Source organism: Drosophila novamexicana, unplaced genomic scaffold (assembly GCF_003285875.2).
Source record: "Drosophila novamexicana strain 15010-1031.04,08,12 unplaced genomic scaffold, DnovRS2.1 tig00000986-arrow-arrow-pilon, whole genome shotgun sequence".
NCBI classification, from domain to species: Eukaryota; Metazoa; Arthropoda; class Insecta; order Diptera; family Drosophilidae; genus Drosophila; species Drosophila novamexicana.
This window is the reverse complement of record NW_020824835.1, coordinates 309,011-334,763: the sequence shown is the minus strand read 5'-3', so window position 1 is coordinate 334,763 and position 25,753 is coordinate 309,011. Positions and strand designations below refer to the sequence as shown.

Below are 25,753 nucleotides of genomic sequence, written 5' to 3'. Positions count from 1 at the left end.
GAATGTGTCCAAGTGGAAACAGGCAAGCCAGACACCCCACACAAGCACGCAAGCACACACACTTGAGCTATACGTGTGCTAATAAATCATTGCCAAAATAGTTGCGTGCCCGCATTAGTGGACCGCTTACCTGGCCACAAACGTTGTTTGCGTTTTTAATATAATTTATTTGGAAAATTCATGCACGTTTCGGCAGCCTGTGGCCAATAAGTTGACATCTTGTAGAGATTTTAATTTTAAGTCGCTGTCAAAGGTCACACCAGACAGTTAAGAACATTCACACACATGAGCCAGGGGGAAACAGACAGCCAGGCAGACGAAGAGTAACATATGCATGCACATAAGTTTTAAGGCCACACTAAAAGTTCAAAGGTCCTTTTGTTGGCCTGCACAGACGTGCGTGCTGCCACGACATTGCCATTGTTGCCAACAATCTAATTGTTAAAGTTATTGTTATCAGCTATGAACAATCTAACAATCAGTTGCATGTCCGCTGGGGTGAAGACTTGCATATGTTAAATTCAATTAGTAACATGCTGATAATCTCTTTGGCTACGTGATATTTTTACTCAATGAGCAGACACAGTTCAAGATCACACTAACCATATTTATGCGTTCTTATGATATGTAAGAAAAGTTTAATAAGCATGCAATATACAATACTGTGTGACACATTGAGTTCGATAACTTATGATAACGAGTATGGCGAATTTTTGTAGCTTTATTTTTATCTTACTGCTCATTTTATTCTTTAATTTTAGTTTCATTACCATATTAAAGGTAGATTATTAGTCGATTAAATCGCATTTATTTATGTTTAATATTTATTTATCTATGATTATTAATAATATTTTTTTTCACCTATCGCTGACATTATAACAGAAATAAGTTAAATTTGAGTTACAAAAAATATATTTTATACATTAAAAAGTTTTCCTTCCATGTCTTTGCGCTTTGCCCAGCTTTGAAAGATTAACATAGAATTAGGGAGGGACTTTTTTTTTTATCCTTACCCTTATCATTCTTTAGCGCCAAAGTTTGGCACCTACAAAAGTCGCATACGGCGCCACATTTATAACAAGCTTCAGTACACGACCTGAGCTGAAATTAATCCAGCTAAACAGGCAAATATACAAAATTCGTATACACGCATACACACACATATGACATGCAGCGGCTGGTGCGAAAACCCAGGTCTAAACAATATACCAATCCCAGTCCCAATACAAGAGCCTTGTCACCCGTGGGGCAAGTGTTTGGCATTATGCTAAGAGTGCTTAAAGCGTTTATTATGCAGCAGCTGTGGGCTTATGAATGGTTTTTAAATACCAGAGCTTAACAGGTCTTATGGCAGAGCAATTGTCATTGAACCTAACGTGTTTTATGTGCAATGTGATTATATTAATGTATTTTCAATTTTCATTGCAGCTACAGTCTGTTTGATATGACTTACACCTAAGGTAAGACACAAGCACGGGCAGCATGTTGCATCTGAGGCTTTTCGATAGCTCGCTCTATTATACGCTGGCCTCCGTGTCGTCGGGCATGCTGCCACCACCCCAGGCGTCTAATGGCAGCCAGTTGACGTTGACTGGCGCAGCAGCCGGCATTGCGCCAGCGGAGGCTGCAGTTAATCTGACATATTTTACACCTGCGATCTCACACGTGATGCTGGCGCCGACGACAACGACTGCCAGTGCAGCCCAGATGACAGCAGCAGCAACAACAGTAACACCAACAACAGCATCAACAACAATGCCAGGCAGCGATTTTCAGGCGGCGGCAGCGACAACGGCATCAGGCGACAACTTAACGTTGTCATATGCGGGTGAATTGGACAACTTGAATTCTTTCTACTTTTATGAGGTGGGTACCCAAAGTATAAAAAAAAACTCCTGATTGTCATTGTCTTCTCAGACAGCACATCTGCGCGGAGCGTATTTAACTAATTTATGCATTAAAACTGATACAGCTGCCCCAATTCATTTTATATAAACTTTTATCATTGAGTTCAATTGATTTTATAAAATAACATTTCGTGGGTGGATCACAACAGTTGTCTGGGTGATGTTAAGTTAAGTTGTTAGCTTCTTTTAACTTCTTATTTTTTACTATTCAAAGTATTTAAAAATATTTTTTATTAATTTAATTTTGACACGAAAAGACTCCCAATATATTTTGTTAAAATTTAATAAATATATATAATTAATTACATTTCATTTGTATATTGGAAAGATAGACATATGTAAAATAATTCCGTTTTTATACCCTGAACCCATTAAAAATGGGTATAAGGGTATATTGTATTTGTGCGAAAGCCAAATGTATGTAACAGGCAGAAGGACCTCCGACCCCATAAAGTATATATATTCTTGATAAGCAAAAATAACCGAGTCGATCTAGCCATGTCCGTATGTCTGTCCGTATGAACGCAAGGATCTCAGAACCTATAAGATGTAGGTGCTCCTAGCACCCACGCAGATCGAGTTTATTTCCGATAATCGATAACTTACTCCGTTTTCAAGCAATCGATAAAAATCGATATCGATATCCTGTTTTTTGGGCAATTTTGGTTAATAATAAGAGCTAGATTCACCAAACTTTACATACAGCTTCTAAAATAGAATATATATATTCATTTGATGTAAGAAGAAGGGGGTTCAGGGTATCCCCTAGTCGGGAGCTCCCGACTAGAACCTCTTACTTGTTGGTTAGAGAGTTTTATAAAATCGCTATTTTTTGATAATGCCCCTAATAACAAAATGGATTTTACAAAAGATTCGTAGAAAATGTTTTTAATACAATTGTTTTAGTTGCATTTAACATAGTTCAGGATTATCGAGTGTTACGGCAGGAATAGTTTTGTTAACGTTTCTAAAAATATACTTGAGAAATTGGTTTTTGATACCTTTTCTCAATAATTATGTTTTAAGTGAAATTAACTTTCCATACGACCCTCGCAAGCACAATGCATGTAGAACAACTTTCGTTACAAACTGCAAAGTTTATTTTTTTATTCGCTTGCCGCAATATCAAACAGTCGACAATGGCAGACAAAATTCCTGACGCTGGGGTCACTGTCGGCAGCTGTTGCCATGTTTTTCGTAAAAATTTGAATTTTGCGCAAGCTGCAAATGAGCGACATGAATCTCACTTTTCCACAAAATGACAACGAACAATAATAAGGCAAATGTTTGGCAAATGTCATTTGTTTCGCAGCTGCAAATTAGAATCGAAATTGGGGTAGAAAGTTGTGTGGCGCACTTTAAGTTAATTTACATGCCAGGCGCCTGGCTTATCAATTGGGCAATCAATCAGCGGTCGCAAGTCGTGACAACAACTTCGATTAAACTAAACTTCCGTTTTTTGGATCGAGGCGGCCATAAAAATGGAGCCAGCCTCTCCAAGTGTGGCACGCAACCAAAGTGTAATGAAATCTCTATACGCTCCATCGTATAAATCACGCCAACGAACAGCCATTGTTAAAACGGAAATAGCCTTAAACCCAAGGCAGCCGCTCGTGCTTACCCGGCCCTTTACAGTCGCGCAGATGCCGCTGTAAGCCAAGCTAAGGCGCGTCAATCGCTCAAAGTGCTTGTGCGTGTGTGTGTTTCGGTGTTTGCCATAAATTTGGATCTATTTAAATGAGCACCACGCAAAGAAAGCAGTCAAATTCACACACAGACCCGCAGACAACATATGGCCAACAAAAAGTAAAGTTAGACCATCTCCATTGCCCCGCATCGGTCTGGCCAACAATGACAAAGTTATAAAAAAAAATCAAAGAAAGCCCAGACTACAAATGCCAACAGCTTATTGATTTGAGTGATAGTTCTTATGTGCCAGCAATAAGAGTATCCTTGTAAAAGGACCGCAAGGGTAAGCATATAATTTATCTTCATCTCAACGCAACGCGCATCGAACCAACTTCAAGTTGGCTTTTTGCAATAGATTTTTCATATTTATGGCATATTGCGTACATCTGACTCTGAACTGATTTTTAGGCAACATTTACTTATAACCTTTTATTGGTTTAGGCAAAAAAAGCAAAAGGTTATTCGGCTATGATTCCTAATATATAATATTTGTTTGATTTTGAGGAAGATATTTTCTTTGATTTCTACTCAGTAGAATAAAAAACAGATGCCAAAAATAACAATCTAAAAATAAGTATGTCCTTTATTATTTAAAGTTAAAGGAATGCTTATAATAATATTAAATACCTAAACATCCAAGCGACAGCAAATTAGCTGCTTGACAATTCTGAGCTGCAGAACAAAAGGATAACAAAAATGTTGGTAAAAAGGGTTTAGTGAACGAGTAGTATTTAGTTGGCCCGGTTCAGCTTAAGAGTTACACTTATTTGTAATTTAAAAAGCTTAAGTGTGCCTCCTGCTTGAGGAATGCTTAAATGGTTTATAAAGGAGATTTATTGTATATTTGCACCGACCCCAAATACATTCACTGATTGACTTCAATAAAGTATAGAAGCTGAAATAGAGATACGAGGGAAAGCAAAATTAGAGATGAGTGCTTAAGATGGCTAAATGTAAGAACATAGAACATGGGTTCTATTATTCTTTGAATTTTTGGGCATTATGCAGCTCATTGACTAGTATTATATATTAACATAAGCTTACATTTAATTTATATAGATGCAATGATATTCGAACGGAGTAAAAGAAATGTTTTGTATATTCATAAATGATCCAAAGTAAATTAAATGCTGATGAAATCAACCCAATTATCTGAGTATAATCATAGTATATAGATTCGATTAAACCACGTCAACAAGTCCATTCTAACACGCTAGCATACACACATTGGCAAGGCCATACCCTGGGGGCTAATCTTGGCACATTGAGCTGTTGATGGCTCTGACACAGATATGCCAATTACAACTGCATCACACTCTCTGCACGGCGCCCAAAAGGTTAGACAAAGTCAAATGTGGGAGCTCAAGCCAAATCTGCGAGCAACTGCTGACCATGGCCAGCTGGAATGGACTGCAATGCTGTCCATATAAACGTATCTTTTTGTATCCGAAAACAAACCAGGAGCTTTAACCATGCTTGGCTATTACTCTGGGTGCTGGTATGGGCAACAATTTCATTTGATGTGCATGAAGATTTTCCCTGCTAGCTTCTGGATTTTTCCACTCGCTTCCAAACACACTCCCGATTAGCCGGGAGCAAAAGGAAAACATTGCGCAATTTTATATTTGTTTGCAGGAAAAATCGAAGCATATTATGCAGCCGCACACGCAGCTACTCGTATTGTTTGAGGGCTGAGCACTTGGCCAGTACATGTCCAGGCTATTTGCTTGGCATGTGTACGAGCCCGGCTCGTGCCCACTATGTACACATACACTTGCGTATTAGATAGTGGTCTGAGCTTGCATGGCTTTAAAATTTAATTTTGCCATTGGGCCTATGTTTTGGGCGGCGCCTATCTAGTAAATCAGCAGACGAAAATTGCCGCTGGCCAAGAGTTTTGGCCAGATAATCACACGTGCGAGTCGCGCTAATGACCCTGCCAGTCGTTACTCAATGTTCCATGTGCCTGCTGAGCCTTCTGCGTTGCCTGGCGTCTCAAGGACTCGAAGCACTTGTTTTTCATACTCCACATTTATTTTTAGCTTGGCCATCTACGACGTCATGTTGTGCTATATGTACTTTTAATATACAAACACATAATAGCTACAACAATAGCGGCCTTTGGCCAATGTGGCCATCAAAAGCCAGCATTAATTGAGCCTTTGTCGGGCATCGTGTAAGGAATCTTTGAATCTTTGAAAATTCAACAAATGCTTACCTAATAATATTCCAATAGCAGGCGTTGCCCATAGTTTACTTCATTGCTGTGACGTCGTCTTCGAGCTGTTCATAGGAAATTGAAACTAGTTTAAAAATTTGCATCTGCAAAATTTGTCAACTAAATTAGTAATCACACTTCTATGACTTTGTACAAATGGAAACACATTTTATTTTTAACTTTTTGTCATAGTTTTTTCCTAGATAGCTTCTGCATTTAAGGTGAAAAACTTTGAATTGGTTTATTTAACTTACATGACACTTGTGTGAGATCGAATTTTTGGATATTATACTTTTTGGTATTTTTGATGTGTTAGTTTTGAGAACACATCATTTGTATTTGTATTAAGTTTATGTCTTAAATATCTGATCCCATATACAGCTTTTGCTTTGATATTTCCTGGTGTGGGCTGCTCTCAGAGTTCTGTTAATCTAGCATCAAAAATTGCCTTAAGCTTATTTGCCAAGCAAAATTAAGCATGTGTGAAGAGCAGAACAGCAAAAGCAACTGTAAAATATATATATATATATTTATATAAGTATATACCTACTTGATGTATATATGCATCTTCAACATTTATCACGTGTCTCGACGACGTCGCTGCGTCTGAAGGTTAAACGCTTAGCGGTCACAAAGCGGCATCATTAACCGATGGCTGCGAGTTGTCGGCTTGTTGCTGGGATGTTGACTCCCCTTTTAACAATTTAATTTGCCACAAGTCGGCAATGTGGTGGCAGTGGGCAGCGGTAATTGCGATTACAACGCTAAGCGGCATGCGAGCTTACATTTTGCGCAAGGACAGCAGACAGGCAGGCGACCTAGGCGAGAGACGAGAGAGTTCGCTGTCATTCGGGTTGTTTATTGTACAGGGCTTGAAGTATTTGTCCGGCACTGGGACCAGTAAATAAACATATGTTAGCGCGGTGGGCAAGGGCGTGGCAATAATTACACTTGCAGTGCTTTAACACAAATTAAAGCATATTCCAAGTAACAGCAACAGACGTGCATAGCTGGACTTAATTGCATTCAGGCCAACGCAATTGTTGACAAAACAAAATTGCCACAAGGACAAAGAGTTCTCGAGTGGCCCAGGCTTAGCGCTGAGAACTGAGAATGTGCCCCATGGGATGAACTGGTGAGCGGAAAGATGAGCTAACAACATTATTTGCTCTTAGCCACGTTAAGAAATGGACGCAGCAACAATTTTATTAAGAATGCCACACAACGTGCAACGTCCCAAAGTCTTCGGAACGTCGCAACGTTACAGGCCGCAGGGTTTAGTCCGCCATAAAATACATTTTGACAAGAGTCTCCGTGTGCGTGGGAGGGCGATTTATAAGGCTTAGGATTTGTTGCCATCAAGATCTAGTCGTGTCCAGCTCAGCTCGTCAATTGAGCTGCCGCAGTGCGTGCTCTCGATTATTCCGCTATGATTGTTATTGTCGGGCGGGACCTTTTGAAATATTATTATTATTTACTTTCTCTGTCACTGCACTTCCGTATCACTTACGTGTCCTGCCTGATGTGTGCTTTAATGTTGCTTATTGATGGGTGTTCAATGTTTATAGACTTTTCAGCTCCGCTGACTTCTGGCAGCTCATTAACTGTTCATCAAGGCCGACATTCTCTAGTTCAATGCTCATACGCCATGTTTCCTTCGGTTCAATGTTCTAAGTCGTAAGACGTCTGTCTCTATCATTTGTATTTGACACTTTTTTTAGCAAGGGTGTGCGCTCATTCTTCAAATTTGCAAGTGTCACTTTAGAAAGAAAATCAATAAGCCATTTCTTTGGCTAATTGCAATAATTTGCCCCTTGAGCTTGGCATCTATCAGCTAGCTTGCCCCCTTCACACCTACAGGATATATTGTCAAACTTTACGACAGACAAACAATAATAATAACTTCAAGAATGAGCGAAAGTGTTAATTTCACAAATATATTCTCATGGCTTTAGTCTCGATTGCTTGGATTGGGGGAAAATGGCTATTAAAGTTAATTGTTGGGTTATTTGTCACGCTTGAACTTTGAACCCTATGTTTTCTTATGGCTAATGTGCTCAATTAAAAGGGGTCGCAAACTTTGCCAACAACCCCCGAGGTTTGATTAAAGCTCCAATTGATTGTGTGTAACAAGCTGTGACACGGCTAGAAACATAATAAATTCTTTAGGCGGACCAAATAAATTTTGGGCAGCTGTAAATTAAAATAACTAGATTAATTATATGTACAGGCTATTTTAGTGGTGTTCACTTAAAGAGCAATAAATTTACTCTGGATATCATTAGACAGCACATCTATAATCGTAGCGTGTAAGAACGTACTTTAATTTATGAGAATTTCATGGTTGGGCGACATTTAAAAATACGTTTATTTAACTACCTTCGCGGTGCAGCAAAGGCGTTGGGTTTGGTAGAGCATATACACACTTCTATATATAAAAGAAAGTTAAATATTCTTGGTACGTATAATACCGGACGTTTGTGTCTTTAAAATTACTCACTACATTTCCAACCGTTTCTAATGACAGAAGAATTTAATTCCATGCCTAAGACTCCGAATACATACTGTACATTTAAGGCATTTGTGTGTAAACTTGTTGTAAGCTCTGGTGACATTGAAAAAAGAAATGCTGGATTTTACGAGTTTGGAATATATCATCAAACAGTCGGAAAAAAACTAAAAGCATTTTTTCCATCTTAATGCTGCCGACACTTTGACGTTTGTTTTAATAGGAAGTCCCACACGAAATTCATTCTAATTTATTTTTATAGCTACATACTGATATTTATGAATACGTATGGCTTGAATGTTTCCAAAGAAATTTCTCATTGAATTGGGTTGAGTTATACTGAATGCTTAAATAGAACGATATCTTTGTCTCAAACATTCACAGCCAATTAATTTCACTTCAGACATGAAGTATATTTAGACTTATATTTCATTGAAACTCTAGATTAAATTCATATTCTTAAAGATGCAGTATAAAAATGGCACACCCGTCGCATAAGCAAATATTTTTTTGCATTCCCATTAAAAACGAACCAATATATCTTTCGCACTCCAAATACTAGAATTGTTGTTACAGCTCTACGCATACTTTAACGAGAGTGTATTATGTTTCTTCAGCCGGAGTTAAGAACGTGGCAAGAAGTGTAGCATACACAAAGGCTCAACTTTATTCATTGAAAGTCAAAAGTTTATATATTTTATATGTGCACACACATAGATATATATTTTATAACGGAGCGCGCATAAAACTTGTAGTTTATATTAGTTGGAAAAATTCAATCGTAGCTCAAAGGAATTTCTAGCTGTCATTTAATGCTAGAGACGCTTGTTGAGCACTTGATTGAGGATTAAAAGGAAAGCAAATGAAAATCAGTTGCTCAATCAGTTTGAGCAATTTGCCAAGCAAGCTGGCGCTTAATAGCGCTAAGTAGCGTGAAAGGCAACCTATAAAAAATCACATAAAAGCTAAGCAAGTAAACAAATTAAAGAAAAATACAAAATACGAAAATACGTTGCCTTTTTATTGTCTAGCAATAAAAACGTTGTGCAATCTGTAAAGAAACTTTCCGGACAACTTTTCAGTTTGAAGTAAATCATGTGGCCCAGCGCTATAAATAATCAGGGGTCTGTCTACGCCAAGCGCCGACCACGCCCCAGTCGTGTCTGCACATAATTTGTGGAATAAAATAATCGAACATGGCCAAATTGAAACAAAATTAAATTGATATAAATCAACTTGGCGTTAATAGCGTTTCACTGATAACCATTAAGTAGGCGTCGTCATGGGCTTCCAAGAAGCTACAGAGCGGCAAATAAACAAAAGGACGAACACACACACCATACACGCAGAAGCAAGCATATGTGTGTACATGTCAGGATGTTCGTTTGCCTTGAGATTGGGATGTTTTCTTTTTGTTTTCTGACTCACGCTATTTGTATTTTCTTTTTAACGCCTAATTGATTTGTATTTTGCATGCTCGCCTGGGAGCCACTGCAGGGCCAATGCTGATGGAGAGTGTGGTAGCTGCCACGCTCATTGAATTCACAATTGTTTTGACATCGGCTCCGTGTTGTTATTGTTAGCATTTTGGAGTGTTCAATGAAGCGCTAGCTATGCCTGAAGGCGTATCTGATGTCCTGTGTGTTGACATATGTATGTACTCGTATCGTATGATTATTGATATTTGTATTTAGAAAAGGGAACTGTTGTAAGAATAACAAGAACGAAGTAAATTGGATCAGGGACAGTTATTAAATACGCTTACAAAATGCTAGAAATTAAAGATATTGTGCAGTAAACATTTTTATTATACTTTATACTAAAAGAAAGTTAGGTGTGCAGCAACTGATAAATATTAATTATATTAACTGAATGCAAAGGCTTAATCATTAGTACTCTTATTTCTGCATTCTTCGACTTTTCATTGTTTTAATAAAACGCATAAAACGAAGATGTTCCAATTAAATATGTATATTAAACTATGCGAATAATATATATATATATATATATATATATATATATATATATATATAATAACGAATGTTATACCTACGCATACAAGTGTATATACGAAATAAAACTAAAGTCTTTTATTAAAATTGTATTCTTCATATGTTCAAATTTCATTCTTGTTCAATCAAACTCACAATAATTTAATGTATCCACACACAAAAAGAGTACAACAAAATTGAGCCAAAGGCGGTATCGCAAATAATAAGTGTACATTTGTCTTTGTGATATTTTCATTAAATATAATCATTGCGGAAGTGCTCCTAATAAATGATGACACAGGGCGACATTTGCGCATTGTGCTCTAAGCGGACCCAACAATAAGCCGTGACGATAAGAGCTCGCATAGAACAATGAAGCTGAATGCGCTTCAACATCCTGCCATACCACACACACACACATATATACATATTTATATCATATAAACTCACTTAACAGTAGCAACAGAAGAAATTATATGAGAATCACATTTAATTTCATTTCATAAAATGTTGCACAAAAAGTGTGAGAAATAAAAGAAAAAACTGAGCAACAATTGCACGTGGTAGCATTGACAATTTGCATGCATAAGCAGCGACAGCGTCGACTGAGCTGGCAGGCAATAAATTTTGCATAGCCCGAGTCAATTACAGTTTTACAGCCATACTGTTGCGTATGAGCAGCATGCACAGGCAGAAATATAACTCAACAAAACTGTACTACAAGTTTTGCCGGAAACGGAAATGCGCGCACACACGCACATCCCCAGCACAGTCGCCTGCTGTTTTGTCTAGCTGCATGCAGCTGTAAGAAACTTCCAAGCCGACGATAGAAGGTCGCTAAAAAGCAAACAAAACCAAAAACAAAAACAAAAATAAATATGTGTGAGGCTGAGGATAGAAAAAACTGCAGACGCGACCCAGGGGCACTTAAAAAATCGTAAAAAATGGAAAATGGCAGCAGAAACGCGAGCGCAAGTTGTAAATTATGTAAATGGCAAAAGCGTTGAAATCCGCGCCTAAGGACCATCAGACCAGATAATTGCAGCAAGATGCGGAGTGCACTAAAAATAAGTTATACCGTACTGCAGGCAAGGTGGCAAGAAAAAATTGTATATAAAAGAGGGCAGTCAGAACGTGGCCAAAACATTCATCCCACTTTGGCGGCTTTTGTGCTTGCGCGTAATGCGCTTAATGAGAATATGCAAAGGCGACAACGAACAGCGAGTTTATTCTCAGCAAAACTTAATATACAAGTAAACCAAGGCAAACAACTTCAACCCGGCTATGATCTTCAAGTGCGAGCCGAGCAAAAAACCGCCAACAGCGGACAGCCCGAGGAGCAGTTCGAGTGCCTCGGAACTAGGTCAGCGTCAGTGGGTTCACGACACTCCAAAGTATGCAACGAATTGCGGGCGCTTTAAATTAAATTAAATTAAATGACTTGGACAATTTTCATGATGATGAATTGTGTTTTTATTATGCGACACTTGGGAGTTGATGAAGCTTTTAAGAAAATTTAAATATTCTTAGAATATTCTTGTCAAGCATAACAGCTGATTCGTTTAACAATCACAACGGATTGCTGCAGTATAACAAATATTAAAGCATTCGTTACAAATGAACAAAGGATTAGACGCAAATTCTTAAATAGTTCTCATTTAAACTCAAATAATTGGCTTAAATCTTATTAAGCTGTTCAGCTCAGTATAATTAAATTTGTGAGAAAAAACTGTGCATAAAACAATATCCCAGCGAAACAAATATTTCTTCTGCTTTTGAACTTATTACTTTCAAAGTTTTTAGTTGAAGTTTGCAATATTATCGCCTGCATCCATCACAGCAGACAACTTAATCTGCAAGTGTTTTCAATTTATTTACAGCATCTTAATTACAGCCGTCCGTCCATAAAAGTGTTGTTTACTGAACACCAACAACGATTTCAGGCACGCCAATCTCGCAATCAAGTGGCTAGAAAAATTCATTACGAAATTCGCTGAATATTTAGCTGGTCGTAGTTGCATGCCGGGTGATGCCATTTTTGTTCCCGACACCTACTCAAGTGCCACCTTCCACGCCGGCAGCTACATAAAAGTGACGGAAGCACATGCCAAAAAAAAAAAAAAATAATAAAATGGAAAAATCAAACAAAAATGCAAAAAATGGGGCAAGTAGTAGGTAAATGTGAGGAGTGGGAGGTTCGGTTACGTTGGCATCATTTATACGATTCCAATAAAAGTGGCACAAACATCCCCTTTTGCCAAACCGAGAGCTCATTGCCATTGTCAGCTATATTGGCCCGGAGGTGGATTTTTATGAGACAAATCAAAAGTGGCGGAAGAATCTGTCAGCCAAGTTCTACGCTGTGTGCTCATGTTGTACTTTATTAATACCGAAACGTATATGGGCAACTTATGATGCATCAAAGATACGTTTGTGGTTTTCCTCGTTTTTCGCTTTTCAGTTTTTCCCTTCTCAATTTCTATTTTCAGCTGCTTTCAACGTAGCATTTGTCATTTGCCAAATAGTTAACTTTAATGGCATGCTGCTAGTTGCGCAAAGAAATAGAAACTTAAAAGCAGAATGCTGCTAGCGCGTGTAAAAGTCGCGTACGCCTCGACTCAGTGTACGTGAGCAATGTCAACTTTACCCGATGCACACACACACAACTAGACACAATGTCGCTCTGTGTATGTGTATGTGTGTGTGAGTGCATAAATGATTAAGTGCGTGCTTACATTTGGCTTGCACCGCACGTACAGTCCATGCATTTTTGCCTTTGACACAAAGCCCTTTATAATGCCCGCCCATACAATCCAACACACACACACACATATACAGACAGAACTGCACATTAAGACATTTACCATTGCATTTGATTCCCATTTGCCATTTTATAAAATACTGTGTTTCAATCAAGCGTATGCATTGTAATTAGAGGACTTGTGGTTTCATTTTCAATTTACAGCTTTCAATGATGCGTATACGTAATATTTTCTTACAAAGGATATGCATATATGTAGTTTTATTAAGTGCTGTGATTTGTCATCGTAACAGCCACTTTAAAAGCTTTCAATAATAAATGATTTGGTGTTTATAAACAGGGGATTTTGTATGCTCTTTGGAATAAATATATTTAATTATTTATTTCTGTACTGCTAGATAATATGTTACAAATTGATGAACAAGCTACTATCTAAGTTTAGATATTCATTCTTTTTAAATGCTTGTATTATCCTAAGTACAGATAGATTAATCAGGATGTCAGACTGTCTTTCAGAGAATCATAATCACATAAAACATATTATACAACTAGATTAATCAGGATGTCAGACTGTGTTTCAGAAAATCACAAGCACATGACCCTATTTTAATTTGAATAAATAAACTTTGTTAGAAACTCTAGAAACGCCGCCTACAGAATCACAGTATGATTAAATCAGGGTATTTAGTAATACAATCTTAGCGTTGGAGTCAAACTCTTGGCAGGTAGATAGCCCCTTTTGGGGACCGAGCTAAAAGTATTCGGCCCACGTCCACTGGCGTCCCCAAAAGCTACAGACCGCAAATCACGAAAATCACATTTTCTTCGTTCTTGATTCGACTGATTAGTTTGAAAGTCCCTGCCATATTGTAACAGTCATAGATTCACTTACCCCACATTTTCCACTTGTTTTCAAATTTTGTTACTTTGTTTTGTGTAGTTTAATAACTCTACAGAAAATTTCAGCGAACATAATTTACAAAAGACAAGAAAGAAACTGATATTTATACTGTATGCAGAATGTTCAAACTTAACCAAAAGTTTTTTCTCAGCTATACAAATTTAATTATAGTTTGAATAGTAAAGTTCTTCACTAAGTCATTAGTAGGCAGCCCAACAAAGTGCCAACACTAAAAATATATTTTAAGTACCTAAATTCCAGGAAATCAACTTTTTAGGTAAAACTATCAGGGCCAAAAGTCAACACGTAGCCAATCCCTCAGCGTCTACAAAACCGCAACATTTGCATAACACGAACAGGCAATACACTTTTCATTTACACACCAGATTACTTGTACTGACAGACAGAAAGGGCAAGCGGGGCACCATTTGCGAGTGGTTTCCTTTAAATAGAATCAAAGTCAGCCGCCAAGTGGCGCCCATTGCAGCTATACGGAGCGTGGCGCAGCTGAGCACCCGTAAACATTAAAACCAACAAAATCAGAAATAACAACTCGGGCGTCTAGTTTTAGTTGCGACCAGGGCCACTTGACTGCCTCCGCTGGCAGAGAAGTGCATTGCCTGCAGCTTGCCGTCTGCCGTCTGCCGTCTGCCGTCTGCCCGAATGTCCGTCTATCCGACTATCTGTTTTTCTAACTTTTCAACTTGTCCGAGCTGTTTCCTTATAAAGCTTCTGCATTTCCGCTAGAGTTTGTTGTTTCCGTTTTTGTTGCTCCATGTACGTGTGCGTATGCGTGTGTGTGCGTGTGAATCTCTGTCTCCTTTACTGTGTACATTCTGTGTATTTACAGGCTGCTTGTTGTTCTCTATGCTGTTCATCCTTTGACAACTGCCAGCTGAGGAATTTCAAATTAAGAAAGAGTTTATTTTTCTGCGGATAGCCGTACAATTTTTCTTCGCATAGCTCTGGCTCTACGCCTTCTAGGTAGCTCAAGTTAAGTCTTTGGTGGCATTCATGTTCGATGTCCTTTGGTTAATCACAAGGTGCTGCTGGGGCGCCAGACAGTAATTAAATTTGTTAGTTTGCCAAGCTAAAATGCCAGTGACAGCCTTAAAAGAATGCGAGCACTTCAATACATTTTGTTAGTTTTGCTTTTGGCAGCTTTAAGCAAAATGTTGTACACTTAAAACTGTTACGCTCAACTTTTTGCTTAGTTGCCGAAAGTTGCCCAATAGTTTTCTGCAGGAAGCTGCCAGTCTGTAAGATAAGATACTGGTGTTGGCGTCTAATGATATTTGGGCTATCAAGCCACAAAAGTTTCAGTTTAAAGGGAAAAACCAAGCATAACAAACTGCTCATGAGGCTATATTAGAATAAGGAAAGAACGGAAATATGCAGTGACTAACACGTGGTGGTAAAAATATAATTAAAATAGTTTAAAAACTTTATATTGCGCTAAGCGCCATTATAAAACTTAAGTGTCACCTATATTCCCATAATGTTTTATGGGAAAGTTTATCTAAAGGTCAGAAGGAAACATCTCCGAATCTATGAAATCTATATAGTCTTGAGCAGCACGACTAGCTAAGTCGATCTACCTATGAGCGTATGTCTGTCTATGTGAATGCGTCGATCTTGAAAAGTATAAGAATAAGAAATTTATAATTCCAAATTTATATTAAAAAAAATAATAATTTTGGTATTTATAAACATTTGGAACCCATATTGATACCCTGAAAGTTTCATAAGGATCGAACTCTAAGGACCGATGCTAATCAAGAGTTCAGATTATCTTGTAGTCGGGCAGTCCCACCTAGAGTACTCTTGTTTATTCACAACCTGTTGTTAACGAAATGTGTAAATTGATGCATTGGCAACAACTTAACAACAACTGTATGGTTTTTTAAACAATTTGCCTTAACTATCTTTTCGTTCGTTATTCAGTTTTGGCAGACAAATTGAATGTAGTCAAAGTTATTTAAGTAACTGCTAATTTTAACACCAATAGGTTATTAGCCAATGTAACATAAGCTTCATTGTTTGAATTAGTTTTAAAGAATCATGGGCTGCTATTGGTCAGAAAAAACTAAATTCAACATATTGCTTGCAATACATTGGCGTAGAAATATAATTCAATTGTCCCTATGTACTCTCATAGTCATCAACTTGTTTTGCCATAATCCAGCCTGCAAGCTACTTTAGTAACTGCTGACCACAACCAAAGCCACACAAAGCAAGCGGCAACTAAATCGGATGTCATGCTCAGTTCATTTGGCAGAGATATACTCTATATTTATGTAGCATTAGTAGGGTGTCTGCTGCTTATGTGTTAATTAGCACTGGGCAGCCGCAGCTAACCTAACTCAAAGTCAAATGGCAAGAAAAAAATATTCAAATTTATGCCTGACTTGACTTTGGCACAAGGATGCCTTCACATGGCCATGACTACCAGGACCAGGCTCCAACTATCCTACATGCTGTTGTTATTTATGCAAATTACTGGAGCACACACTGAAAAACATATATGAGTAACCACACACGCAAATGGTCGGCCGTAACTTTGGCAAAAACCGTACACCATGCAACCGCCCCCAATTTTGGGTGTAATTTGTTTTGCATAGTTCTAGGCGCGTGTCCCTATTTATTGTTTACTCGATGTCTGCTATACGAATACAGAAAAACATAGAAACTGCGCCTTTGTTTTAGCATTGTCTGGTCAATCCTGTGTTTTGCCTGTGTGTAAGTTATGTTTATTCTGCAGCTATTTTTGGCAAATTTAATTTGGCCTTTTCATGTTATTTAAGGCGCAGCTCTGCCTTTTGGGCGTCTTTATTTATGAATGCCCATTTCAGCCAGCGACAACATTTAGCACTGATGTCTGATGTCGTTCACTTCTTTTACAGCCAAACAATGCTGTTTCTTGTAAATTTGTATTTTTGCATGGCACTCAGATTTATGCTCGGCTCATTTGATTAATGTTTTGCGGTTGGGCTGGGGAATTTACGACTCGCTGCCATATAATTCTAATTTTTGCTTATAAATTTATTGATGTGTTTTTGCGGTCAGTTGGCAAAGCTGGTCAGAGCTATTTTGTAAATAAATTTTAAAAATGTATTTCTTATTTAAATGCTAAGAAAGGCATTAAAAATAAATTTTGTCTGCGAATGTAAACAGCGAAGTATATGAAAATATAAATAAATATAAAGTACTTTAAACAGGCCTGCAACTTATTTCCATATCCACCCAGGTTTTTATTCGATGCTTGCTTTAATTTCCCATAATTCCCATTTCGCATAAAAATATGGCAAACATATATGGTATGATAAATGCAATGCTTGGGATTACCTAGAGTCTGGGTCTTCCTTAAAATTTTCTTATTTTGAATCAAAATAATTTTGGATAATAATAATATGGTTCGATTTGTTTATTGCCTGCCTTTTTTGAGGCTTAGATTTAGGTTTAAATCTAGATAAAAATGCAAATCCGGCTTGGCGCAAAACATGCAACTATGGCTTGACATACAATTTTTTGTTATATATTTCTTTTAATTAATTAATTAATTTTGCACATTTAAGAAGTTTTTCCCAACATTGACAGCACATAATCCGATTTCTGCAGCATTTTATAAGTCAATAGTTCACAAACCAGCCCTACGGGCTAATATGCTATTTTGTCGGCATTTGGCCTTCTTTGGCTTTATCATTGGCCACAAGCCCATAGAGCCAACCGGCACAGCAGCCGCAGCATCTGCGACCAGCAAACTAACCAAAATTATGTTAGCCAAAATTGTGGTCATTTTTAACATTTCTCTAACGGCTCCACCCTCTCTAGTCATTTGCTCGGTCGTGCCGGTTACGCACTCAGCTGTCAAAAGTGCCGCTCAACAGTTTGTCAAGAAAACAAATACAACAAAACAAACAAGCAAGCACAGCTCGTATCTCGCTCGCACCCACAGCTAATGTTCGTGGAAAATGGGGGGAGGGGTCCGCTTTATTAATTTCAATTTGTGTCAACATCAACGCCAAATATGCGCAGCCAGTGAGCCAAGCAAAATGATTTAAGCCAGCTGATGACAAAATGTTCGCCATTAGGCGAATTAAAGCGCACTTTTTCGGGTGCTGTTTCTAACATCAGTCATGTGGCCAGCCACCAGCAGCCCCCGAGCCAGTCGACAAATACAGTCCTAGGGCTGGCTTTGTGGATTTGGTTGAAGCGTAGTTCATAAAACTCAACGACTGGCCATTGCTGTCCGAATAACAACCATTAAAACAATGATTGATGCGCACGGCTTGACCCAAATGCATGTTTTTATACCTACTTAACAGATACGCTGCCATTTCTATCGCATCTCGTATTTGTCACAAAGTGTGTGTATATATGTGGAGATGTGTGTACGCAGACAATATGCGGTTGCTTAAATATTAGCTAGCATTCTACACCAAACACGCGTTGAGTTCATTGAACTTTGCTGAAAGCCAAGAAGCTGCCATTTTGCGACATCATTTTGCTTATTATCTGACCATTCTCGCTAGCTCAGCAAGCTGCGTATACGTAATATTCCATTTAATTTCACTTTATGTTACGTTTTCCCCGCTTTCAGCACTTTGCTCTCGAGCACAATGTAATCGGTATTAATGAAAAGTGCAATAAAAGTAAACACACAAAACGGACGGGCCAAAGTAGAGGGAAATTAGTTGTAAAAGTTGAAGTAGATCCTCATAGATATCAATGAAGAAGTCAGAAATATTTTGTAAAAGCTCTGTGAAAAAAGAAGTTGGAAACTTATTAATTAAATAATGGTGAAAATTGCTGAACACTCTTCTTAGCGTAATTTAAGACTGACTTTAAGCATATAACTTTCAAGTAAGAAAATTTACAAATTATATTTAAAATTGTACTGTAAATCAACTATTACTTGTCATTAAAAAAAAACATTTTATTAAAAATTGCGCATTATAATAATAGCTTAAACAACATCTTTGCTTTTAATTAATTAATTTACCAAAAATATTTTAATTCTCTTGAATTTCAAGCAAGCATTGTTATAAAAAATACTTGGAATTTATAAAACTTTGCATATTAATTGTGATATATGATTTTAAGAAAACTATAATTGAAGTGAGTTTTTGGAAAGTTGATTATCTTTAACCAACAATGTAAGTGACATTTTAAAAACGCATTAAAAAATAAACGTAAATTCGTCCGCTCAGCTGCGTTGCAGAGCATATGCCACAACCTCGCTTAACCACTTGTGTGCCCACTGCAAATATTCCGTTTCAACGCTATTCGCAATCCTTGTGGACTTGGCTACAGCTGCTGATTTATAAGCACAGCAGCTGCAGCTGCTGCAGCAGTTTCAGAATTTTGCCTTTTATTGTTGTAATTGTATTGCAGTAAAATGAAATTAACTTACCATTTCGAGTGTTTTGTGGCCACACATTTGTCTTGCTACTGCACTTGGAGATATGCAGCTGCTAAAATTTGTCAGGGTTACTTTAAGCTCAAAGCCGCAGCGAAAAGCCGCATAAAGCGCACTTAAAGTCACACCACTGAAAGCCTTAAACAAGTGACTGCCACCATTTTACTCTCCTATGCGGCACTTAAGAACGCCACAATGCCACCACAGCCGCGGGCTCAAGTGAGTCCTTTGTTATTGCTGGCACACTTAATAGTCAGACATAATAGTAGTTGCGGCGCCAGACAAAGTTGTGCAACAGGTGGCCCCTTTTCTTAGCATTGCAGCTTGCAACTTGCTCCATTACCCTTTTGCCGAAATTGCCTTTTAATAAGGACTTACGGTTGCCCTAGCGGACGTTGGTGTGGTCTTATCAGCCGCCTGTTTAGCAGTTCGCCTTTGGGCTACTTCCTAAACTCCTTTGGCTTTAAATTAAATTTCGCACTTTTATTGCTGCCAACAAAAGGGTAATTTCCTTAAGGTGCAAAACGAAATTGAAAAAGGCATAATGACTTGCTGCCAAAAAAGGCAAAAGCAAAAAATACAAAAAAAAAATAAACAAATAAAAAGGGCAATACACACAAACACATACAACCAGAAATGGCTGATCATTAAAAAAGGCTTACAACGTGCCATTTATTACATTTATTATGGCACACAAAAAAAAAGCTTGAGTGAAATATTACTTAAATATAATTTTACAAATAAGTTCCGGAAAAACATTCCAGCATAAATTTCAAAGGAAATTATACTTTGAAAAGGTCTATATTTATTTTCTATTGACTATTTAATGCAAAACATAATGATTTATACAGACCGATTATCTACTTTACGAACAATCATTTTCTTTATTTATAAAAGATAGTCCGAACTGGTCTTACATTTGGAAAGTATTTACTTTTCTACCTAGCGAAATTAAGAAGAAAGAATATTCTAGAATACGTGTATATTTATTATATGTATATATATGTTTATATTTACAAACTCGCCGCAAAATCCCGAAGCTCTTAACACTTCAAAAATATTTCGCCAAAAGTCGTCAGCACAAAAAAAAATGTAAATAAAATGGTGAAAAAATTCCCAAAAAATAAAAAGCACAAGCGCTGAATGAACGTCAAACGGCCAAAGTTCCAAACAAATTTTTTCCTGAGTTTTCTTTTTATTTTGTGCCGCGGCTTAAGTATAAAAATTGTCAAAGTCATCCAAGAAAACTTGCAGCAAAAGGCGCAAATACTTCGTGATACAAAGCCAAAGGCTTTAAAAAATGGTCCAGTCATTGACGCTAAACTGAAAAGAAAACGGAAGGATACTCAAACCACTTGGCTAGAGCACTTGCTTCAGTGGTTTGAAAGCCAAAGGCCCCAAATTGTAAGATAGATTTAAAGCTTTGCTTTAAAGAAATGTTGGCCACATTTAAAAATAAACACTAGCCGGTCAACTTATGAAAAAATAGCAGGCAGCACATAAATATACCTTTATAAATATCGTAAATATAAAGAAAAAAATGAGCTAAAATAGCAGAGCTGTCTGGCCGTGTCTGCTCATTTTACGTTTTGGCTGATTTATTCGGCAATTTGCGCAACATGATCAACTGCCAGCCAGGCAAAAGGCGACTCGTTGCCTGTCTTAGAATCTCGGTGAGCCAAACGGTTGCCCAAATATATATATTTTACACGGCGGCCGGACAAAAAAAGTCAAGGAACAATAACATTTGCAGCAAAAACTTGTGGCACAAACTCAGGCGCCTTCAGTCTGCTAGCAGGCAGTAAAAACCAACTGTCAAGACTGTCAAGTTGCTGGTGGCAAGCTCTCATTTAGTGCGTGCTGCTTGCCAGTCTGAAGTCACAATACAAATTAACTATCTTGATATAGGGTTATCTGCTATAGACATTTTGTGCAGCGTTACATGGGTATTAAGAAGCTAGAAAAACAAGAACTACGTAAGAGAATCAATTTGTCTTCAATTGCTTACTTTAACATTTAATGTTAACCAATATTTTGGTTAGGCATAAGACCAAGTTGAGGCAGATTTCTTAGTTAAAAAACATTTAATCAACTGTAAATTGCATTCAGTATTGTTTTGGCGTTGAAAGTCCAATTTCAAGTCACATATTTACAATGTACCTGGTAAGAATTGCAAGACAAATTCAACACAAAATATCATGAGAGAGCCCAGAAGAGCTTATATATATATATTTCAGACGCATGTTAACTTGGGTTAAAACAGAGCTTAAAGCTTTGAAGGGATTTTAATTTTTGGTTTTTAATTGTTAACTTGCATGCGAACTTAAAGAAAAATGCTGTTTACTTTGTTACGTTGGCAACCCTCTATCATAACAAAGTCCTCTTTTATTAGATCAAGTTGAATTGGCTTGCCGTATTTCTGGGCCTAATTCAGGCACATCTGGCACTTGGCTTCTTCTGCAAATTTTTAGCTAGAAGCACACGGCAAACCTAATTACCTCGTCGAAAACCGTACACTAGAGCGCAGCACCATATACAACCAATTGATAGCAACAACTCTTGGTGTTTGCCTTCTATCGTTACCACGGGCAATGTGGATTGCTCTTGGTTTTTGATGTTGTTGTTGACGTGTCTTGTTGGCTCAGAGAGTAAACTTCCGCTGGCACATCCTGCCGCTGAGGCCCAGACGCCTACGTTGGCCCTGACTCGGCCTCGGCTCGCATCGCACTGCGCACTGCGTCACGCCTCAGTTAGTGTCTATCATTTTTATGGCTATTTAAAGAGCCATAAACAAAGGCGCGTGTGTGGTTTTATGTTAGTCTGTATGTTCGTGTGGTTGTGTGTGTGTGTGTGTGTGTGTGGAATTGCTATGATATTAAATTGAGTTTTATGCGTGATTTCCCCTCTTAACACTTTGTTGACAATGTACTTTACGGTCGGTTAGTGAAATGTTTTAAAACTAAAAATGATATCTTTCTAACATTTATTTTCTCACTTCTTCTTTTATCTCGCACCGACAGACGGAACAATTTGCTGTACTCTGGATACTTTTTACCATCATTGTGCTGGGCAATTCGGCGGTTCTATTTGTTATGTTCATCAACAAGAATCGCAAGTCGCGTATGAACTATTTCATTAAGCAGCTGGCGCTCGCAGGTAAGTGAGGAGTTTGGCGGCATAGAGGGTCAAAAGTGCGTATAAATGTTTACTTTTGATAGATCTGTGTGTGGGACTGCTCAATGTGCTGACGGATATTATTTGGCGCATCACAATCTCGTGGCGGGCCGGAAACGTGGCCTGTAAGGTCATACGCTTCTCTCAGGTGTGCGTCACATACTCCTCCACCTATGTGCTGGTGGCCATGAGCATTGACAGATACGATGCAATAACGCACCCAATGAACTTCTCAAAGTCGTGTAAGTCCACGCTCGTAAACTTTTTTAATTGGAAAATGTTTGGCACTTTACGTAACAAGCTAAATGTTTGCGTGTGTTTGTCTCCATGCAGGGAAACGCGCTCGCCATTTGGTGGCTGGCGCTTGGCTGCTCTCCGCTCTCTTTTCGCTACCTATACTGGTGCTGTACGAGGAGAAACTCATACAGGGCCATCCGCAGTGCTGGATTGAGCTGGGCTCGCCAATGGCCTGGCAGATTTATATGTGTCTCGTCTCGGCCGCATTGTTTGCGGTCCCCGCATTGATAATATCCGCCTGCTATGCTATTATTGTGAAGACCATATGGGCTAAGGGCTCCATATTTGTGCCCACAGGTAGGTGGACTATGCCTATATAATCTACCCAATAGCAGCTCTTGCTCATGTATTACTTTGCCTAGAACGTGTAGGATTCGGTGGTGCTGCAACAAGACGCGCCAGCTCGAGGGGCATCATACCACGCGCCAAGGTCAAGACCGTGAAGATGACGCTAACGATTGTATTTGTGTTTATTCTATGCTGGTCGCCATACATTATATTCGATCTGCTACAAGTCTTTGGCCAGATACCGCACTCACAGACAAACATTGCCATAGCCACATTTATACAGAGCCTGGCACCACTCAACTCGGCGGCGAATCCTCTAATATACTGCTTGTTCTCCTCACAAGTGTTTCGCACGCTCAGGTAGGCAACGGATTCGAGACTATCAACCATACCACTAACCATACCCCTACTTTAGTCGTTTCCCGCCCTTCAAGTGGTTGACCTGCTGCTGCAAATCCTATCGCAACAACTCGCAGCAGAACCGCTGCCACACAGTTGGTCGTCGTCTGCACAATAGCTGCGATTCCATGCGCACTCTAACTACCTCTCTGACGGTTTCAAGACGCTCCACCAATAAGACGAACGCCCGGGTCGTCATCTGCGAGCGGCCTAACAAGGTTATTACCGTGCCGGCTATGTCAGAGGTATGATAGCTGGCGCATTCAACCCGCAAGCGTTCAACGTTTGCGGTCCATGGGCCGACGTCCTTCAGCGATGCGGAGTTTCTATAAGTAAATTGCCAGCGCCCACTGCAGGCTACGAAGCTTAGACAATAAGTGCAATAGTTGTGTGTGCATAGCGAATGCCCATATATATATATATATATATATATATATATATATATATATATGTATATACATATATGCATAATGTGCGTGTGTTTAGGTGTGCTACGAATTTCAATGCATGTATTTCCCATTGCAATTTATTCTAAGTATTTATGCAATTAGCTCGTAACTACTTGTAAACAAAACTTATTCAACAGAATAAGAACTTAACTTCACAATGCATTGGGCATCGATTTGTTTCCTTATTTGTCTTAAATATTTTTGCATTTTAGCCTAATACCAAGTGATGTTATTTTAGAAACACTCCTACTCGTATTCTATTTACCAGACTGATGTTATTTATTTACACGAAATTCAAATAATTGCATTTCTTTTATGCCCAACTTGTTGTTAGCATTAGGTATTTACAATATACATATATATATACTCCCTATATAATCGTATCTCTATTATGCCAATTACATATATACCAATCTTCTGCTGTAAATACTTACATATTTGGTAGAATCTAAGTGTGCAGAACTTGTCCAAGCATCAAAAACCAAAATCTATATACAATTAACGAAATCATAAGAATTAATAGAGCATAATGTTTTAGTCAATTTGGTCTAAGCTAATATTTATTTCATAATTATATGTATCAAGTAAGAGAGCGCAAGGAATAAAGGCCAACATTAAAAAAAAATATTTATCTGTGGCTTTTATTTTAATGCATTTTGGCATTCGCCATAAATTTCATTCTTAGGTCTCTATGCTACAGCGCACAATGGGCCCAAGGATGAAACAGCAAGGACCAACGGCGAATTTGTCTGTGCAGCAGAGGACAAGCCGGGACAGCTCATTTTCAATCTCACTTCATTTAAAATTGTTGTATTGTTTGCGGCTTTTAACATCCATGGCCAACAGTGCCTGAATAAAATGTGAAATCGTATTTCAATATTGTTCTTTGGTTTTGTAAATAGCAAAAAGATTATTTTACGTTCGGTATATTATAGCCACATAATATGTTATCGCTATATAGGACTGATTCAATGCGGACGAAACTCTTACTTCCTGCCTGACTGAACAGCTAAGCTCATGGAAACTATTAATAAATGCTGATAACATAATCAGCCACAAAGTCGCTTGTTTTTTTATATTCATTTGTACTTCAATACGCTTCATTAGAAATCACCGAGTGCGACTGGCCGTAAATATTTGCAATTATACTTTTATAATTTACTTGTCAACTTTTAATTGAAATTCCATTAGAAGGACAGTCAACTGGCACGATAACAAAAAAAAAGAAACTCAAACTTTATGTCTTATATTAAGACTATTTGAGACACAAAAAGAAACTTTAAGTGTTGGCAAACTGAATAAATTAAAGTCTTTGACAAAAAGGAAAAATACGCTTTTGTTAGAGATAATAATTTAATCTCGTTTCTACGATTGCAAAATGGAAGCCACCTCGTGCACATATACTGAGTACTTTGTTGAGTACCACTCGAAACTAATATATTTTTTACACATTCACTCGTCGGTGCTTACAGGAAGCTAATGCATTTATTTGCGACAGAATATATTAAAAACATAAAAGTTGACACGCTGTAAATTAAAGAGGTAAGTAACTTTTTGTGTTTGGAAACTACATAAGTATATGTATCCGCATTAGCACTAACCATACAATGCCTTGTATGTATCATATAGCTGGTTTTGACATATGTGCTGCGTGCAACAGTTTCATAAAGATAGCCTTAAAACTGAGGGGCTAGTTCCCATAGAAATTGATAGGCGGACAGACGGAAATGGCTACATCGACTCCGCTGTTG

The 25,753-nt window shown here is 38.0% G+C and overlaps 1 protein-coding gene across 1 annotated transcript; it reads left to right on the top strand.

Annotated features, from left to right (window-relative positions):
- Positions 1-1,482: 1,482 nt before the first annotated feature.
- On the top strand, positions 1,483-23,892 carry LOC115765634 (cardioacceleratory peptide receptor). The gene is made up of 6 exons (XM_030709287.1): positions 1,483-1,866; positions 22,416-22,551; positions 22,614-22,811; positions 22,903-23,163; positions 23,229-23,514; positions 23,570-23,892. The coding sequence occupies exons 1-6, from the start codon at positions 1,483-1,485 to the stop codon at positions 23,802-23,804; spliced, it is 1,500 nt and encodes a 499-aa protein (XP_030565147.1). The 3' UTR covers positions 23,805-23,892.
- The last annotated feature ends 1,861 nt before the right edge of the window (positions 23,893-25,753 follow it).